Genomic DNA, 21,723 nt, shown 5'->3' on the forward strand with positions numbered 1-21,723 from the left:
GCGTGGAAAGTGGGACTGTCAGTCCCATTGAAAATGAATGAGCAAAAACTTATCTTTAATGTTAAATTGTGCGAGTACTTTAAGTAACGTGGAATCAGACGAGATATATATATATATATATATATATATATATATATATATATATATATATATATATATATATATATATATATATACTGTATATATATACATACCCCGGAAGGCGTGAATTTTTGAATCAAGTTGAAATTGCAACGCCGTCAATTGGAAGTATTATGTGGGAGTTCTTTCTTGGCAAAAAAAGCGAGGAGAATAAAAATACGAATTAATTAATTGTGGGAATGCTGAAAGCACCAATGTTTTTTGGTGTTGTGTATAAAAGTTTCAGGATTTTATTCATTTACTTTTTTTTTAATGGATATTAGTATGGAAATTTAAATAAATAAAATAAAATAAAATAAAATCTGTAATTTCCCAATAAATGTATGAACGAAAATAAAAAATGAATCAATGCATGTGGTACCTGTGAGAGACGAGAGTGGCGAGTGGGGTCGCGGTAATCCTGTGGACTGGCCGCTTCCGATCAGGCTTTTCCTGTTGCTCGTCCTGCAGCTGGAAAGGAGGAGGAGGAGAAAAAAAAAAAAGAAAAAAAAAAAAAGATTAGCAGTGAATGACACTGATCCACACCAAAAACATGGAGGCTCTATTAGGAAGCACTCCATATCCACTGTGGAGTCAGCCATTTTTTAGTGAAGGAGTCTCATTTTAACATACAGTAACAGTCGCTATGTTCAGAATTACTCATTCCCTACTCATCAATATTCCATGATTTTTTTTTAAGTGAACTTCTATTGTATAGAAGCATGTGTGCAGCTTCAAAGGCTGATGATGATGATGATGATGATGATGATGATGATGACGGACAACAATCATGTCTGAAGGGGACAATTTGGCCGCGTCGGCGACCATTCTGTACGCCCAGGAACAATCAAAAGAACAATGGGGCGCTCTGTGTGCGTGTGTAGAGAAATGCCCGAGTAGGCAGACTCGGCGTGGTTGTCAACGCATCGCTACAGAGGTCGCACAGAGCGCCCCGTGACACGCCAATGTCACGATGGTGGCACTGCTGAGCTACACAGTTTTATGACATACATAAACTACAACGGTACAAAATGTTTAAATGTATGTTTAAAAATCAACACCTTTAAATTATAGAGCCGGTAGAGAACAACATTTTACATAGCCCAGATGAAGAACATTCGGCATTAACTCATTTACTCCCAAAAACGTATAAATACGTTCTTTTTTTTTTTTAACTATTACTGGTGTCCCAAAGACGTATTTATATGTTTTTTCCATGTTTTTTTTTTTTTTTTTTATGCTAGAGCATACAGAAAGCTTTGAAACAGCCTCTGGACTGCAGAGAGTGGTTGAAGCAATTGTAGTTAAAAAACGGCCAGCAGGTGGCAGCAGAGTATAAGAGATCAACCAGGTCCATGTTGCAACAAGCTGTTTTCCACCACAATTTTAAACAGGTTTGTGAATAATGAAACTTAGCTATATTTTAATGCTTATTGTTGAAAAACGGACACAGATAGAAAAACTTTTCTTTTTTTTTTTTTTTTTTGCTGATGAAAGAAGAGACTAAATGATTCTTTTGGTAGGTTCAATGTTTTTATACAAAAAGAAAACATTTTGTGGGCCTTGCAAAATCAGTCAAAATCCAGTGCAACAGCTGCTTCACTCAAAATGGCTGGGAGTAGAATGAGTTAACAGGCCTGTCAAATTTAAATGAAAATAAATAAAAAATAAAAATTGTCCCGAAGCAAACATTGGACGACCCCGCTACCATGAAGCGGGCTTGGTAGCGCACCAACTTGTTAGCTCGCTAGCTTGTTAGCTCGTAGCCTAGCGAATGTCAAAAATGTTCACTCATAACACTCAAATTTATGAGAGAAAAAAATGGAATACTTGCGACTAGGGGTGTGAATTGCCTCGTACCTGACGATTCGATCCGTATCACGATTCATAGGTCACGATTCGATTCGATACCGATTAATCCCGATTTGAATTTCCAATCGATTGTTGCGATTTTTTTTTTTTTACTCAATTTTAGAAAATACCATTCAGTAAACTTGTACATGTACACTGTAAGATTTGTATGAAAATGTATTATTTATTGATCTGAAACTTCCGTTTTATAACATTTAACAAACAGGTTGTAACCTTTTTCATGTTAAAACGGCAATGAAATAAAATATTAAGGCTTAATGTTCCATTAATATAACATTCTTCCATGCTTAAGGTATGAAAGTTAGACATTTTGTTGAATATTTTTCCATCAAAAATGGATATTAAAAAATCGATTCGGCTGCCTATTGAATCGATTCGAGAATTGCGTGCTGTAGTATCGCGATATATTGCCGAATCGATTTTTTTTAACACCCCTACTTGCGACATTATAAAGTGGAAAATTTGCGAGAAAGAAAATTAACAATAAAAACAGTGTATTTCTCACAAATTTGTGATTTTTTTTTCTTGCAAATTTGCCATTTTACATCACAAATCTGAGCTTATTTCTTATAAATTTGTGAGTTTTTTTTCTTACAGATTCCCCATTTTATAATGTCACAAAGCTGAGAGTTTATTTGTTGCAAATTTGTGAGTTTTTTCTCAGAATATTACACGCTCTTAAGAAAAATATTTACACGTAGAATTAATACACTGTTGCACATTTCTGATAGAAATTGTCCAAAAATGTTCATCCGTTTGCAACCGTAAATGTGCACCCGGGTGTCACCTGTTGGTAATTTTGAGGGTTCTCTGTATCAAACACGCTACTAGGGGTGTTAAAAAAAATCGATTCGGCGATATATCGCGATACTACATCGCGCGATTCTCGAATCGATTCAATAATAGGCAAAATCGATTTTTTTTTTTTTTTTTTTTTTTTTTTTTTAGGATTCACACCTTAAGCATGCAAGAATGTTATATGAACGGAACATTAAGCCTTAATATTTTATTTTAATGCTGTTTAAACATGAAACAGATTACCTCTATAAGACTGAAATTTCAGATAAATAAATAATACATTTTCATATAAATCTTACACTCTACAAGCTTACTGATTAGTATTTTCTAAATTTGAATGAAAAAAAATCACAACAATCGACTTATAAATTCGTATCGGGATTAATCGGTATCGAATCGAATCGTGACCTGTGAATCGTGATACGAATCGAATCGTCAGGTACGAGGCAATTCACACCCCTACACGCTACTGTATGACCCTGCCGAATGCCGATGCTCTTTTATCCCGAATAGTGTTGCAGAGTCAAAACGAGGAGGAGGAGGGGAGGGGGAAAAAAAAAAAAAAAAAAAAAAAAAAAAAAAGGGTCCTCATTTGGCTTCGGTGAGACGCATCCTTGTTTACCGTGCGCTCATTCACGGTGACGGGAGCGAAAAGCATCTGGTACACAGGTGCGGGCGTCAAAAGCGGATCAGGTTTAACGGCATCTATTTATACGTGCTCACTGCGGATTAAGACAGCGGATGCCACGCCGCTGCCCAATCAGCCCTCGGCACGCTTGATCCTCGCGCTTCCTGCCGCAATGTTTGGCTCGTCAGAGCGTTGTTTGGTGGTTGGCGTCTTACTTGAAGGGGCAGCGAGTAGCCTCCTTTCACGGTGTGGCTTCCTGGTGGTTTGGCACGTCATAGGTGTTAGCGGTAGACGGAGCTTGGCGATATCGTGATATCGGCCTGTGCAATATGCATATCGCAAAGACGTGCAATGTTATGCTTTTATCTGAATTTGACCAGTCAGACTGTCAGGTTTACCTGTTTGACATTTATTAAACATGACAAAAAACTCAGTTCAAAGCTCGTGAGGAGAGGAACTGACTGATATAATTCACTACTGTCCTCTCTGGGGGGAGAAAAAAAAAAAAAAATCCCTTCCCCTCCTCATCCTCTCTTTTTATTTGGTTTCCACGCCCCTAGTTCCATGGGTGTTCCAACCCTAATAATGCAAAACATAGTTGGAACACTTAACGAAAATGTGCACTGCCATCCAATATTTTCGAGAGGTAATTACAATTCATTAAGAATACATTGAGTTTGATTATTTTGCCGCATGAAAAAAAAATGTAATACTTTCATTAGATAATAAAAATGTCATTTCTTTCGGTACATGTTAAATATGGCGATAATATCGATACCGCTGTATTCAGAAACTATATCTCATATCGGATGTTTTTCCAATATCGTGCAGCCCTAATGGGCAGTGTGAAAGGGGCTAATAATGAAACTTATTTTTTTTCCCCCTGTTAGTACTGTTTGCGACTTGAAAATTATATTTACTGCGCCACACTGCAATGTCAATTTGAATTTGATTCATTGTTCAACCCAGTATCAATTATGCTATTGTGAAATGCAATAGCAAGGTTGTACAAGCAAAAACAAGAAAGGGGAGTAAAAAAACAAACATTTTTTGAATAATAAGCCAAGAAGAAAAATGATTAAAATCGGATTGGATGTTTGCGGTAGTGGTGGAATTAAGGCCACAGTGCCCATCCCTAGCATAAAGCAATCTCAATCTGTCAAAAAAAAAAAAGAAAAAAAAAAAAGACCCTTTTAACTTATTTTGGATATCAAGCGAGGCAAAAAATAGACGCAGATGAATGAAAGAATTGTAGCCCGGCCCAGGGACGTCGAATCGTGCGCTTTGCGCTTGTCAGAGCTGTCAGGTGTGCCAACTCGCATCGACGACAAAATTACAACACAAAGTCACATTTCTGGCACTTACCGCATCTATTAATAGTGTTTAAAAGGAAAAAAACAAAACAAAAAACAAAACACACGTACAGTCAGACAGTGCCAATATCAGACGTTAACTTCATACGATACCGATTTTCATTGTTACAATCCCCCAAGAAAGGATATATTTTAGTACAGCTTTTTTTTTCAGAAAAAATATGCTTAAAAAACACAACTTTATAATGACTTAATAATAACTGAATGTTTCTCTCTTTACCAAATAAATTAAAATATTTATATAAAAAAAAGAAAAAAAAGATGATAGTATTACCCTTTAAAGTATTACCAATTTACCACTAAAAAAATGAAGAATGATCATTCTTGGAAAGAGCGCACCTTTTTTTTGTATTCTCTTAATCACAGCTGTTTTGCTTTGCAAAAGAAAATAAGACTTTTTCACTCCCTCTCGCACAGGTTTAAAAAACAAAACAAAACATAAAACTCACATACAACTTACTAAAGTCATATTTCTGCACAATCAACATCAAACGTGAGTGTGTTGGAATGTTACATAGACTGCAACAAACCAGCCACTATTTACTGCTAAGCCGTTTCCCAAGTAGGTCATGACGAGGATTAAAAATGAAAAATGAAATAAAAAAAAAAAAATTAAAAAAAATGCATTTCTATGGCAGTTCAAACCATGTAGAAAAAGAACTTGCGGATGTCGCGCCGCAAACACGCGACCTCACTCTATAGACCAAAAAATTAAAATGAAGGTCATGTGGGGCTGTTGGCGTATGTAAAGAGAGCACCTTTCAAAGAATGAAAAGCGTTGAGCTCCCTTCAAGAGCCAACAACCTTCCATACATCCCAGCCGTGCATTGAGGAAAGCAGGCTATCAGCGGGATTAGGGAAGCCAAATTTAAGACATTTAAGACTCTGTTACGTCTCTCAGGTGTCTTCAAAAGGCTTTTGACTTGAGTTTTGTTGGAGTGGGTTAACGTTCTCTTTCGTTTTTATGTTGTTGTTTTTTTCCCCTCGAAAATATACAATTTTTCTCTGAATACTTTGTTTCAAATCCGGAAAAAAAAAGTCTCTTCTCGTATGATTTTTTTTTCTATCAAAAAAAAAAAGTTCAATCCGCCAATACAGAAATTTACTATAATAAAAAATACATAACTAAAAATACAATTTTATTCTTATAGAATTTAGGAAAATAAGGACTACTGTCAATTCTGAATTTTAATAAAAAAAAAAAAAAAAAAAAAAAAAAAAAAAGTTCAATCCGCCAATACAGAAATTTACTATAATAAAAAATACATACCTAAAAATACAATTTTATTCTTATAGAATTTAGGAAAATAAGGACTACTGTCAATTCTGAATTTTAATTTAAAAAAAAGAAAAAAAAAAAAAGAAAAAGTTCAATCCGCCAATACAGAAATTTACTATAATAAAAAATACATACCTAAAAATACAATTTTATTCTTATAGAATTTAGGAAAATAAGGACTACTGTCAATTCTGAATTTTAATTAAAAAAAAACCCCAAAACAAAACAAACAAAAGACTGGAATTCTTTTAATAATCTGACATATCTCAGAAAAACACCACTACTGGTATTCTCTTTAACCATGACTTTGCAGGCTGAATAACTGTAACATAATACTCATAATAATACAACATTTTAGCGAAAAGAGGCCATTCTCGTTATGACTATATTTTCTTCAAAATAAATACAACTAAGCTTGTGATATTTAGGCCGTTGTCAAAAATATGAGTGCAACTATTCTCATAACATGACTTTCTCTGGAAAAATATGATTCACTTAAATAAGAGGTTTCATATCTTGGAAAAAAAAAACATTTTCTTAGCTTCACAATGAATAACCTGACTTTTTATCATATCATAAATTATGGCTAAGTGTCTCGAGAAAAAGACTATTCATATAATATTTCAGTGTGTTGCATATTTACTGAGACTTTCTAAAAAAAAATAATAATAATAATCAATTAATGTAATATTTAACATTATGTCAGAAAATGTATATTTTGAAAATTCACGACTTCATTCTGGTAATATTTGGACAGTTTTTTTCTTGGAAAAGAAGACTTAGGAAAAAAATCAACTTCATATAATATTACAATTTATCTGGGAAAAGTATGACAAATCTTGTAAATTACAGCTATTTAGCTTGATGACTATGGCGAGCTAACTTTTTTTTTTTTTTTTTTTTTTAATTAAATCAGACACTACATCAAAACCCACCCAACCCTTCCTGCAAAATTTTGTTGTTGTTTTTGCAAACGGAAACAAAAACTCAGTGCAGTAACATGACACATGACAACCGGCTGTAAACACTCCCGAGTCCAGAAGGCGCGTCGCGGCACGCTCCCGTGTCAAGTTGAGTGCTGGGTTGGCGTGCTTCCTTTTGGGAGTGGCGGTTGGGGAAGTTCTGCCCAAGAAATGTGGCGCGTTCAAGTTGGACAGCGCCGTAATCGCACTACAATCCCACATGACGACCAAGAGGAGCAGGACGGTAATATTATAATAATACATCGTAATTTTTTGTCTCTTTTTTGTTTTTTTTCTATTCCCGTTTCTATTGTTGGAGCTAGCGTTTTGGCTAGCAGTTTAGCACAGATGCCAGTCAGGAACATACTGATGACTCCCTCACTTTTCTATCATGGCTTTGCGTGGAATGATACGTGGACGACCCTGGGAAGCTTTGGAGCACGGTTGTTGACCTAGCATGGGCGCTTCATTCAAATCTGCCAGAGTCGGCTTGAGGGGGCACATACGATACTGCTGTTCAATCAATATATGATCATGTAAGTTTTCTGTCAGCAACTAAATCACTAATCCATCTTCTTTCTTCCAAAATGTGCAAAAAGTCATACAAATAAGCACCGCATGATGCACTTGCATTGCCGGAAAATGCAGAAAATTTACATTTGACAAGGAGAAAAGAATTGAGAATGAGAATATATCCTTTTCCCCAAAATAAATAAATAAATAAATGAATAGAAGTCTTTCTTGTAAAATTCTATTTAAATCGAGGACCACGACTTTAGAGAAAAACAACAAAACGCCCTCTTTCGCAAAGGTAATGGGATTAAAAAAGGACAAAGAAAAATGGAAAAAAAAAAAAAAGCTTTCACCTTTCTTTAAAAAATACTTTTGTAAATTTCGACTCTTCAACTATTTAGCTAATTAATAAGGGTGTGCCAAAAAAAATCGATTCATAAAAGAATCGAGATTCGGATTTATGAATCGAATCGATATTAATATCCAAAAATTGATTTTATTTAAATTATAAATGAAGAAGGAGAAAAGGCATTGTAGCCCACATGCTGTTTTTGTGGAAAAAGGCACTTAAAATACAAAATTAAAAAGATGTTTAAAAAAAAAAAAAAAAGACTTTAATGTCTCTACTCTACAATTTTTTGCATATCTGTAAATTGAAGCAGAAATCATTTGTCAATCAAATAATTTTGAATTGAAAATCGTTTGAACCGAGAACCAAAAATCAAGTCTGAATCGAATCGCAGACCCAAAAATCGTAATCGAATCGAATCGTGAGACAGTCAAAGATTCCCAGCCCTACTAATTAACTCCAAAAAAAAAAAAAAAAAAAATGGGGGAAAATTAAGATTACCCCCGCCAAAAATAAATAAATAAAATAAAAATAAAATTTTAAAAAATCTATTTTTTCTTAATTTTGAGCATTTAACTCTTAACTACAACTTAAAACAGACACACTTTTGCAAAGCTGACTGAGATGAAAGAATTAAGATTGTGCCTCTTTTCTAAGAAAAAAAAAAAAAAAAAAAAAAAAAAAAAAAAAAAGACTTATAAAATCAATTTCGCTCAACAACTAAAACAGATGAAAAACATTTTTTGTTAAGATCATAAAAGTAAACATTTCAAATCAGATTCTACGGAGAAATTCTGCCCACTCACACAAGGTTTTGTTACAAGTCGTTTCGACAAAAAAATAAATAAAAAATAAATAAATAAATAATCTTGTGTTCAATCCAGTCAGTAAAACATGACACTGCCCTAAAACACAAGCAATAACTGGCTGTAAACACTGCCGAGCCCAGAAAGCACGTTACAGCACGCTTCCGTGTCAAGTTAATTCCCAAGCAATCTGACCCCGGGACAAGGGCGGAGCGGCTACCTTTGGGAGCGGCGGAGGCGAGCTCGTCCCAAGAAATGCGGCGCGTAAAAGTTGGCCAGCGGCGTCCACGCGCTACAATCCCACATGCCGTCCGAGTCGGGACAGAGGAGCGGGAGCTGAGCGGCGGGAGCGTCCGACTCCAAACGGCGGCATTGGCGTTCCGCGTTCAGCTGCGGCATGAGGACGCGCCGTCCTCCCGCGGATAAAAGACGTAAATCCCGGGGAGGATCCCGAAGGGGGACGATCCAGGTCAGGTTGCAGGGGAGCTGCGACGCAAGAGCAGCTGAGTCTTTGTTTGCACGTAACAGGCACCTAGCGCTGATTACGCGCCGGTGGGAGGAGGGGTAGGGAGGAGGAGGAGGAGCTGCAGCATCATCCCTCGTTTGGGTCGCCTCCAAAAATCTGACGGGTCAGTGTATTAATGTGGGAATTCCTACAGTTGTGCTGTGAACAGGAGGTACAGTGGAGCCCCCGTATGCTCGTAATTTGGCGCCTGCATATTCATCTATTTTTCAATGTTGTTTTTTTTTTTGTAAAATTAAAAAAAATAAAATAAAAAAACAAAGAAAAATTGTGCTCTTTTTTTAAAAAATAAAAAAAATTATTGTTTTATAAATTGGCAAAAATCGACAAGATTTTTTCCAGATTTTTGGAGGGTTGAGGGGTAGGTAATTTTTGAAGGTCAGTCTTTGTCTTATGTTGTAATGTGAAGATTTTGTGCTTTTTTTTTTTTTTTTTTTTAAATATAAGTTGGCAAAGATTGACAATTTTTTTTTTCCAGATTTTTGGAGGGCTGAAGGGTAGGTAATTTTTGAAGGTCAGTTTTTGTCTAATGTTGTAATGTTGTGAAGAAGAAAAAGAAAAAAAATCATCAAAAAACAGTTAAAAAAAAAAAAAAAAAAAAAAAAAAAAAAAGAATTCTGCCAATTTTAAAAAAGCTAATATCTGCCAATTAATCCTATTAAATTATCAGGAATTATTGCATTAATGTAATATATTTATTTATTTATTTTTATTTATTTATTAGGGCTGCACAATACATCGGAATACATCGTGCAATATGCATATCGCAAAGTCATGCACTAAGTTTCATATAGAATTTTATGCATTTACCTGAATTTGACCAGTCAGCCGCTAACTAAAATCATCAACCATCAATAGTTGAACATTATCGAGAGGTAATTAAAAATAATTAACTAAGATTAAATTGAGTTTGCTTATTTTGCTGTGTGAAAAAATTGCATTGCAACAAGTATCGATTCAGGCATTATAAAATAACTGGTTCAGCATTTCAGCGGGGAAAACCCCCCCAAAACAAAACGTTACCCAACCGTGGTAAACACTCAACCTACTCCACAACATGGATGCTCCTAATTTGACCCTTTGACGTGCCGATTGGCCGCTTGACGGAAAAAGTGCGCACGCGGTCGCACCGCGGCGAGCATTGTGTCGCGCCGCCGATGAATTTGACGGCCGGGAGAAGCTCGGGTGTGGGGGGGAGGGGACTTCAGGATGGAGGCGCAACCTCACGGGAGAGAGCAAAGTCCCGAATAAAAAGTCGCTGGCGCTGCAATAAAAGCTGACAGATAAGAGCCGACGTGGACTCGCGTGACTTTTTTTTTTTCTAGGCCGCATTTACACTGCAGGTTCCCCATTGTTTTGACATCCACAGCCAATATCACTGCGTTCACGTCAGCATTTGAAACAACACGCATGCACACCCTCTAAAATCATTTCAAGCAATATACTTACATAACATTTAAACTGACTTCATCACACAATCACAACTTCTGGAGCCGATCACCAATCAGCAAGTTTCAATAAAGCCGATGACATCACAAGACTAGATTGCTGAAAAGTTTACATTTGATCATCTTTAGGTCATGTCATTCACTCGCCGCCATTTTCACATTTCGCAATCCCGTTCGCTCCCGGCTGTTTAACTGGATTTTGACTGATTTTGCAAGGCCCACAGAATATTGTGTTCTATTGCTATAAAAGCATGGAACCTATCAAAAGAAAGATTAAAGTCTCTTATTTCATCAGGAAAAAAAAAAGTATGTTTCTGTTTCTGTTTTGCAGCAATTAGCATTAGAAGAGAGCTAAGTTTCATCAGTTTTCACAAATCTATTCAAAATTGTAAGTAATTGAGCTTTTTTTTTTCTACATGGCCCTGGTTGATCTCTTTTGCTCTGCTGCCACCTGCTGGCCGTTTGTGTAATAACTACCATTTCTGCAACCGTTCTTTGCAGTTGAGAGGCTGCATCAAAGCCTTCTGTATGCTCTAGCATAAAAAATAAATAAATAAAAAACGTATAAATACGTCTTTGGGACACTTAGAACATTAAAAAAAAAACGTATTTACACGTTATTGGGAGCAAATGAGTTAACATCTAGAATTTCCCTCCAATGTCCTCACACAACTCAGCTGGCTTTTCGGGATCACGACAACCGGGGCGAGATAAGCCGTGTCGTCAGCTTCGGTTTGACCCCCCCCTGGCATAGCGCAAAGACAGAAGGGTGGGGGGAGGGGCCGATTCGTCTCGTCGAGGCCCCCGACACAACGAGACTTATCGCCGGCTGATAAGCGCCGAATCTTCGTCTGTCACCTTCCCGAGCAGTTATTGTCGTGCCCGCGCGTGTCCCTGTCGGCCTTGGCTCTAATTGTGGCTGTGCTCTCCTTTGGTGCTCCACTTAGGACGTAACGCTTCGTATGGGGGGGGGGGGGGGGGGGGGGGGGGGGGGGCCCAAAGTCAAACTTGCAGCAAGAACATGGAGGTCACCGGCTCCTTGCACCAGCTGGCTTAATGACTTTTTTTTTTTTTTTTTACTTTTTTACCGCCACACGTCATCAAAAAAAAAAAAAAACTCCTGATATGACAAAGGCTTTGATCATTCCCCAAAAGAGATACAATGCTTCCATCTGCTGGCCATAGTTAGTGGGTGTTTTTGATTCCACAACCCATTGACCAGGCAGCATTGCACTTAAGACTTTGTACTGAGAAAAAAAATTTAAAAAAATGTTTAAAACTTAGTTGACGTCATTTAACGTTTATGGCAGCATACGTTGTAATTTTACTGATCGTTATTAAACGTTTCTGGCGGTCAAGAGTTACTACATCACAAACCCTGGCCCTTGAACAGGGGTGTGCAGACTTTTTAGATCCATGTTATATGCCCTTTTCCACCAATTTGTTTTCATTCCATTTCCGAATAAGGCTTTAACATAAAATGCGGGGGGGGGAAAAAAAAAAAAAAAAAAAGTCACCGTGGTGAGTACTTTGCGGGTGGACTCTTATCACCACGCAGCTATTTTGATCCCATGCAGCAGGTGGTGGTGGGGTGCGCGCGGTGTCACTCGCTTACCTCCAGAAGTGAAAGGCGTGCAGCGGGCTGCACGGACTGCAAGGGCTAGTGGGAGTGGGGCTCAAGCTTCGAGGCGTGAGGCTGCAAGTTAAACGGAGCAAATTGAAATCGAGACGTCATAATCACACGCGTACGCACACGCGCGCGCGCACACACACACGCACGCACACGGGGTAGATTTCCAAACTCGGACACGTGCGCTTGGCCATATCGTTTGTCTCTCTTCTAGAGGCAGCTGAATGGGTTTGACATTGTGTCTCCTCTGTCGCAGGTATTCAAAAAAAAAAAAAAAAAAAAAAAAAACGTCACAGTGTCGCTGCAGTACCGAGGTCGCGCTGAGGTGAGCAGATTTTACTGCAGTGGGTTTAGGAGCTCATTAGCATCAGATTATGCCTGCATGGAAAGCCCTCATGAGCCACAAGTCTAAGTTGGAACTTTTTTTTTTTTTTTTAGGGCTACAAAAAAATGTAACAATTTTCAAGTGTTTTTTTTTTTTTGATTTATTCACTGTAGTCATTTGCTTGTTAAGTTAGAGATACAAAAATGATCAGTTTCATAATACAACCATTTTAGTTTATTTTTTTTTACAACCTGCCCACCAGATGGCGCTACGTTCCCTGCATTCAAAGCATGCAGCAACATTTCACACCTTTTAATGTCATTAAAAAACAAAAGGGGGACCATCTGGTGGGCAAATATCAAAACGAAATATCGGATGATTGATAAATGAGGGATTTACGGTCCTGACAAGCAATGTTTCGAGATTACGAACGGTGCACGACGGACTAACGTAATAAGCACACATGGTTCAGACAAATATTTCCAGCTGAACTCCGGCGTAAATCAAAGATTCCTTGTACAACTAACCGACGCTGCGGTACCAAACATGCATTTTATCCACGAAACAGGCGGATGGCAAATAATCCCCTGAAAACAAACCAACGCATAACTTGAGAAATCTGTGGTGAACCGTTTTCAAGTGCAGACGGTTTTCGGTTTACAATGGTCCCGAAATCAGGGATGGGCCAATTATAATTTTCAAGGTGAAGATTTTAGAAAAGTTTCAAACCGGGTAAAACTTTCAATCAGCAGTATGATGATTTTTTATTTTATTTTATTTTTTTAAGCATGGCCAACACCAGCGCGTTTCTGTGCTGACATTACTACGGATATTTTTGCGGCTATCATACAGTCAGACTCGGATGCACTTGCCTACACGTTTGAATGTTACAAATGGTGTGCAATTAACTAAAAAACAAACCGAGGCCGCGGGATACGTTGTTCAGACAAATAATTGACGATAATTTTGAGTAGGTCAGTAACGTACCATGGTGCGAATCGACTCAAATCATGGACCACCTGCCTTTGCCTCATTGACACGGTCTCGCGAGATAATGCGATACCGTATGTCGCAGCCCGAGTTGACCATGCATGTGTACTGTAATCCTATTACCACGCAACGTGAAATAACCTTGACTGTGCGACACATTATGGGTACAGAAAGAACTGCATCCAAGAACTATGTCCGTCCTCTTCCTCTTTCCCCCCACTGAGGATTAGAAACGGTAAACACAACAGAACTGGGACAAACGCCTCAACGCTGCAGACAACCCCAACAACAACCCAAAAAAAAAAATTCAATGCGGGGGGAGAAGCTGCTGTAAATCGGTCGCGACCTGCTAACACCGGGGGTTGTCTGGAACGTTCACATTGCGGCATGTGCATCACACACACACACACACACACAAGTGCAGCAACCACACACACACACACACACACACACACACACACACACACACACACACACACGCGCGCGCACACGTACAAGATAAGAGACTTCCTGCTGCAAGATGCTAACGCTAGCAAGGCAGCATACTCACTCGAGCGTCAGACCAGGAATTCTCAGCCGTTCCCGTTGGGCTTTCATGGCTGCCGCTTTGCTCTATTGTGACCATCATAAGCGCACACTGCCCGCCTGCAACGCACGCATGCCGTCAGCCAGCTCGGCTCGGCTCGGCTCGGCTCGGCTCAGCCCAGCCTGCCAAGCTGCCGCGCGCCCCCTCTCGCACCCGACAAAGAGCAGTCAAAACAGTGCGATGAAAACGATGACGGCAACAAACCCCCAGCTCACAAAAACGAGTGGGGGTTAAAAGAACAAAAAAAAAGGAGAAGAAAACGACCGTTGTTTTGGTCTTTCCACCTTGAAGCTGTCAAACAAGACCCTCGACTGCCTGCGGAGGGACAATGGCCCCTCCTCCCGCTCCTTCATAATCGACTCACCCCCCCCTCCTCACTTCCCTCTTTTGACAGAAGCCCCACCACCACCACCAGCACCACCACCACCCCACCTCCTCCCCAACAGCAAGTGACACCACCACCTGGTGACTAGCTGCAATGCAACTAAAGGTGGCCGATTATTATTCTTTTTGTATTGTAAATAAGGACAAATCTACAATTGACTTTTTCAATATGTTGTAAATAAAAAGGTAAGGCTGCAAAGGGATGGAAATTTTTCGGAAGGTTTCTGGCAAATTTCAATCATTTAAGATGGGGATTTTTTTTTTTTTTTTTTTTTTTTAAATAGTGGATAAAAAAAACAAAACAAGTGACACTCACTGTCACCTACGATCAATCAAAACAGCACTTCTTTTTAGGCTGCCTCGTCAAAAAGACCCGACACCATCGCCATGGTTACCGAGGTCACTGGAGGCTGCGGCAACCTGTTTGCAGAAGGATCGGTCGCAGGAAGTGTTTCCCCTCTACACACAGACATTTCTGGCAAGCAAAGAGAGGTGTCACGGCGGAACACAAATCCAGGAAGTAGATCACACCCAAATGGTGTCAGTGATGCAAAGTGCTTTGTGATACTGAATTGATTAAAAAAAACAACAACAACAAAAAAAAAACAACAAAAAAACACACCTGCTCCTCATTTACACCTGAGACTTTGTCGCGCTAACAAGTCACATGATAGGGGAAACATCTGATCGGGCCCAATTTAGACATTTTCACGTAGGGGTGTACTGACTTTTGTTGCCAGCTGTTTAGACAACTCATTTGCTCCCCAAAACATATAAATACGTGTTTTTTTTTTAATGTTTTAAGTGTCCCAAAGACGTATTTACACGTTTTTTGTTTTTTTTTTGTTTTTAATGTTAGAGCATACAGAAGGCTTTGATGCAGCCTCTCAACTGCAAAGAACGGTTTCAGAAATGGTGGTTATTACAAACAGCCATTAGGTGGCAGCAGAGCAAAGGATATCAACCAGGGCCGTGTTGAAAAAGAGATCAATTACTCACAATTCTAAACAGATTTGTGAAAATTGATGAAATTTAGCTATATTCTAATGCTAATTGCTGCAAAACGGAAACAGATAGAAATATACTTTTTTTTTTCCTGATGAAAGAAGAGACTTTAATGGCTGCGTGTTGTGTTATTTTGAGGGGGATAGTAAATTCAACTTCTTTACAAGTGTAAACCAAATATAAAATGTATAAAGACATCACCACAGCGGAGTAACGTGCATAAATTTGATTGACTGGTCATATCAGTTGTGTGCGTACTTACAGGCTGCCTCTCCGGGGAAGACTGAGCTCCTTCTGTGAATGGGGGGGGAGAAAAGAAAAAAAGGAAACATTTAAAAAGAGCAGGCATGTAAAGCACAAAGGTTAAACTGAGGTCAGGCTTGTCGTGAAAAAGTCCAACAAAGAACTCACTGAATCCCGGAGGGATTAAAACGCCCCGCGGCACTCGTTACTGAAGGGATAACGCAAAAATCCTCACAGCCGTAATCACCTCCGACTCCATTTGATTTATGCAATATTGAAAAGCCCAAGTATAGTCCAAAAAAAAAAAAAAAAAGCATGTTAATTAGCTTCCGCTTCTTACAGTGAGTATGGAATGCTGCTAACGAAAATGTTTATGGCAATTCGGGAAATTATTAGGCCTTAACTGGACTAAATGTAGTTGTTTAATGGCCCTGATAATTATCTCAATTGGCCCACTTTGTTTAAACACATTAACCCTTAAGTAGCACTTTCATTCGCTCGCTGACTGTTTCTAATCTTCAACTGGAATCCATCTTAGTGGCCTTAGACAATTTGGGATGCCTTGAACCCATAAAATGCTACATGCCAGGTTTCACTGTATGTCTTCTGTCAAAACTGACTGATACTCATTCCACAGAGTCCAAATGCCCCTATAGGATCTCTTTGGATGAAACCTTTGCTCCTTCATTTGAGAAAAGGAAGTGACGGCGTTAAGGAGTAGCTGTCCCTTTGCTATCAATTACGTTCACGTCTGGCCGTCAGACGAGCGTCCCGTGATCCTTTGGGGAAGACGAGACGGCGACGCTAATTAGCAGCGGGAAGTGATTTACAGCCGCGCCATGTCCACCAATCACAGCTCAGCAGGTCACAGCAGGAAAAATCTGCCGCGGCGCGCCTCCGAGGTAAATTAACGGGGAAACATAAGGCAGTCTGTGCCCGTCCCAACCGCTATTCAGCCAAGGTACATAATACATATTTTTTACTACTGAGCAAAAATATAATAAAAAGTAGCTATACACTGAAATGACGATGATATTGTCTGAAAATCCCTATTCTGCAACAAGTGGTTAAATAGGTATGTAATCGAACCTTCTGCCATCCAGGAGAAGAGTATTTAATTGTTCTTTAATTGTATAGTAAGTAAGCAAGCAAGCATATAAGATTTCCTGGCCAAGATAAGCAATTTGCCACAAAATTACAACCAAAATGGCTGACGTCACGCTGCATCGACGTAATAATGCTCCGAATTCAAAAACTAAACAAATAGAGACATAAATAAGCCAAATTTATAAACGATAAAAGCAAGGCAGCAAAAAAGAAAACGCCATACTAGGTTTGAGTGGTTGTTCGTCTCTGTGTGCCCTGTAATTGGCTGGCAACCAGTTCAGGGTGCACCCCGCCTACTGCCCGAAGCCAGCTGGGATAGGCTCCAGCACCCCCCCCGCGACCCTTGTGAGGAATAAGCGGTTAAGAAAATGGATGTTCACGAGTTACAATGTGATTTGGACGTTGACCAGAGCAACAAAACAATTGATCTTTGTTGTTTACATTTGCCTCAGACGTTTTGAGGGCGGAACTGGGACACTCCCACGTAGAATAAAGCCGACTTCAAACCTTGTGATGTAAGCTTGGAATTATCAATACAGACTGATAATACATACATACACTTTTCCGCTCTGCAAAATAAATAAATAAATAAAATTATTCGGCTTAGTCATGATGGTCTTCTTTGTGTCTGCCTGTGCACCGCACTGCCCCCTGGAGGCCAAGGCATGCATGACAGAAGTAGGGCCGGGAATAAAAGTCGACCAAGTCGATTGGGTCGACCACAAAAATTGGCCGACGCAAAAACGCATACGTCGAAGCTATTTTAATCATTTTAAAAAAAACATATTTGCGGCACCTGGAAGTTGCCGGGAGGCCGGGAACCAATATTTCGTGTTCTGCACGGACACTTATTGCTGACGGACTCGGATTCACCACTTCTAACTAAGATGCTTCTTCGGGTTTGTTTGTGGTCTCTTTAGACTGAAAAGGAAGAAAAATTAACATCGCTACATGTTTTATGTTTGTAACAAAACAATCCGCATCAAAATAGTTGCAGCCGGCCAGACACACGTTAAGATGGTGGGTGTTCCTGACTCCCTGACAGGAAGGCGGTATCAATCTACTACTTTTAAACACAGTGCAAGACTCTTCCGGATGCGGCGAATCAGCAGTTTGTTTGTTTTTCCTCTCACTCCTCCGTATAGCGTGCATTTGCCATAAATAAGGACTATTATACTCCAGTTTTACACCACCAAATGCGCAAAAACCAAGTCAAATTGACACAATGCACTTAACAATAGACGCAAGGGAGTTTGCGCGGACAAAAAAAAAAAACATGTGGGGGGTAGGGGGCGGAGCTATTAGTTGATTAATCTATGGAATAATTGATAGGCGACTAGATTTTTTAAAAAGTCGTTAGTGACAGCACTAGACAGAAGCAGCTCATACAGTAAAAGTATGCTATTTGGGTGAAATTTATGCCTCGCTCAAGTTTGCATGTTTTGAGCAAAAATAAAACACATTCTTATCACAACTGCAAGACATTATGGCATGAAAGTATCGGAGGTCTGCAATTACTCAAATGTGATAAGAAGTGTTACTGGTGCATCCACACCGATAACAGATCTTTTTTATTTCTTATTATTATTATTTCTTTTTACAATGAAAAAAAAAAAAAAAAGTGTCAATACAACAACAACAATTCATTCCACTTCCTCCAGGGCACACATGCGAGGACGTAAATGGAATAAAAGTGACCGCTAACTTCCGTCACGTTCACCAGAGATTAAATGTGGTCAACAACAAAAAAAATAAAAAATAAAAAATAAAACGAGTCCGGTTCTGCCCGCCTACCTGTAGCCCCCGCCGCCTCAGAATGCTGGACTCGTCCATGGCGGCGTTGCGGCTCGCCTCCGCATACATGCAGCACCGGCCAGCTCAACCTCCACCCTGGCTACCTCGCCAATATCTGATCTCTGACGCCGCTCACTTGTCCCGCATGCCTCCTCTGGCTCGTCTCCTCTGTGACTCCCCCCCCACGCCCCCCCTCCAACCAACCGGCGGTGGAGGATGACGGGAGGAGGAAGGTGGGGGCTTTGGGACAATTCTCTCAAGGCATGAAAATGAGAGGATGTCCTTCCGGGCATTGTCGCGCTACGCAAGGCGGGAGAAGACACTCCGGGAATGTGGTAGGCGAGAGTTTATTTGGCGTTCCAAACGCGCCACACATGGCGCCTGCTGGGAGAGCCTGCTTCAGACCCGACGAGTCCGCATGGAGGCATTATTACGCGGGGCATCAGCAGAGACGTGCAGATCGTCCATTTAGGATTTTTCACACCGCTGGATGTGGCCTGCAACCACAACTCTGTATTCCGTGACTGTTTTTTTTTTTTCTCCTTCCTTCCTGCTCACTGCCACTCATTCAGTGTGGAAGCACTGTGCGAATATTAAGTGGTCCTCTTACGTTCTCCTTATCAGCAGCCCAATTCCCACAGAGGGTGGCCGAGAGGGTAGTGGGTGCACGCGATCTTATAATAAAAAAATAATAATAATAATAATAATAAAATAAAAAATGAATTTACAAATAATAGAGTGGTAGATTGGTGCCAACATGAAATAATGTAAAGCTAAAAAAAAATAAAAATCCCAACAACAAAAGCGCATTCATTAGTCAAATGAAACTGAATTTGTTTAATTTAAAACGTGAATATTTATGAAAACTTTCCAATCAATAATGAGAAAATTTTCAATACCCTTAATATTCAAATATTAACCCCAATTCATGTTGCACTTTAAATACATAAAAAAATAAAACGGTACTAAAATTCAGTATTTATCATTCATTGTACAATATGTTGACTATAAAATAAATTATTAAGAAATTTCAGCACTAATTTAATTTATAAAGCCAACCATATATGTATTTTATTTAATATTCAAATTATGGCTTACTTGAAAGTTGTTTAAATGGTTTTACAAGGTATTTCATTTAAATGGAATACAAATTATATTAACTCATTTGCTCCCAAAAACGTATAAATACGTTTTATTTTAGTTCCAAAGACGTATTTGTTTTTTATGTTTTGTTATGCTAGAGCATACAGAAGGCTTTGATGCAGCCTCTCGCCTGCAAAGAACGGTTGAAGAAATAGTAATTACAAAAACGGCCAGTAGGTGGCAGCAGAGTATAAGAGCTCAACCATGTTAAAACAAGCTGATTTCTCCACAGTTCTAAGCTGATTTCTGGATAATGATGAAACTTAGCTATTTTAGAATGCTAATTGCTGCAAAGCGGAATCAGACAAAAAATTACTTTTGTTCCTGATGAAAGAAGAGACTTTAATCTTTCTTTTGGTAGGTTCCATGTTTTTATAGAAATCGAACACAATATTCTGTGGGCCTTGCAAAATCAGTCAAAATCCAGTAAAACAGCGGGGGATCGCTTCTGTGAGAATGACCGGGAGTGAATGAGTTAAAAGATTTTAAAAAGGTCAAATTAAATCTGTTATTCACAAATTAATGTATCACCTAAGTTAATGTACATTTTATTTAAAGTTTTATTTAAAACTGACCATTTAAAATGAGGTAACATTACCATGTATTTTAATACTAGAATTGACATTTAATTTGGCCCAAACAAGTCTCCGTAGACACAGATTCTTCGGAACCATCAAACTAATTAACTTCCTTCATTAATCGGCCGTCAAGACCTGCAAGCAACAACTTTTCATGCAGAGCTTATTAGGAAGAAAAAAAGAAAAAAAAAAAGAATTCTGTCATGCTCAAGCGAACGGATGATTAAGAGAATTTCCCGTCACCTTCTGAAAAGAGTGCGAAGACACAAAAGAAGCCAATTCTTCTTTGTCAGTGACGGAATCCTCCAATTATTCTTTTGCACCCACGCTGCCACTCAAGTCTATTCTGTTTGCCCATTCACCGAAATGCACGGCCAATGAAAAAGAAAACACGCCTTTTAAAACGGCACAAAAATTTTCAAATCGATGCGAAGCGGTTTGAAAGTTCCTAATTATGATAACATCTGTGGTCGTTTGTATTAGCCTGTCTATGGAGTTTCGCATTATACTTTAGCATTAAGCTAGCTAGTTTTGTGGTTTGTTTCAACTCGTGTTTTTGGTGTTTAGTTAAAGCGATACTTCCCTTATTTAGCCCATTATAGCAACAAAATGTTAATATTTTGTCTACAATTATTTTTTACTTTCATTATTTTTCACACACCATTAGTACCTTTAAAAACACATTTTGCAACTTGCTGTCGACTGAAAATGACATCACAAGGGCTCAGGTAACCAATCACAGCTCACCTGTTTTCTAGGTTTGGTCATGTGACGTGCACAAGCTGAACTGTGATTGGTTAACTGAGCCCTGGTGATGTCATATTCAGTCGACAGCAAGTTGCAAAATGTGTTGCTAAACATACTAATTGTACATGAAAACTAATGAAAATATCAAATTTATTATAGGCAAAATAATGTTTGACTGCCAAAAATGGCTAAATAAGTCAAGTATGCCTTTAAATGTGTTTCAATGTGTTCTCTCCATATCGTGGCTTTTCACCAATCACAGGTGGTTCTGGAACATATTCCACTTGTGGTGCGATATGGAGATAAGACATAATCCCCCCCCCCCCCCCCCCCCCCCCCCCCCCCCCCCCCCCCCCCCCCCACCATGTTGGTTTGTGCCTTCTCCCCTCATAATGCTGTTAGGAGATGTCCTTGACTGATAACATTGACGTTGTGGGGTCCACGGTGGATTAATGAACCTTTAACCTGACCGTAACAAGGTTTTTCCTGGCTCAAATTGAGGAAGGGGGTGGGGCCATTT

General features: G+C 39.1%; 1 protein-coding gene across 7 annotated transcripts in view; it reads right to left on the reverse strand.

Annotated features, from left to right (window-relative positions):
* Window positions 1-21,723, reverse strand: part of LOC144002591 (microtubule-associated serine/threonine-protein kinase 3-like) — a 50,463-nt gene that overhangs the window by 16,664 nt on the left and 12,076 nt on the right. For 3 of the 7 annotated variants that reach the window (XM_077497964.1, XM_077497962.1, XM_077497961.1), the window contains 3 exons: window positions 15,854-15,885; window positions 12,287-12,367; window positions 503-591 (listed from right to left, as the gene is read on the reverse strand). In XM_077497964.1, coding sequence (XP_077354090.1) covers window positions 503-591; window positions 12,287-12,367; window positions 15,854-15,885 — 202 coding nt within the window. Of the gene's footprint in view, window positions 1-502; window positions 592-8,920; window positions 9,227-12,286; window positions 12,368-14,166; window positions 14,505-15,853; window positions 15,886-18,735; window positions 18,999-21,723 lie in introns of those variants that run through there. The other 4 variants (XM_077497967.1, XM_077497966.1, XM_077497963.1 and 1 more) reach the window with 4 other exon arrangements.

The sequence above is a fragment of the Festucalex cinctus genome, chromosome 15 (assembly GCF_051991245.1).
Source record: "Festucalex cinctus isolate MCC-2025b chromosome 15, RoL_Fcin_1.0, whole genome shotgun sequence".
Taxonomy (NCBI): Eukaryota; Metazoa; Chordata; class Actinopteri; order Syngnathiformes; family Syngnathidae; genus Festucalex; species Festucalex cinctus.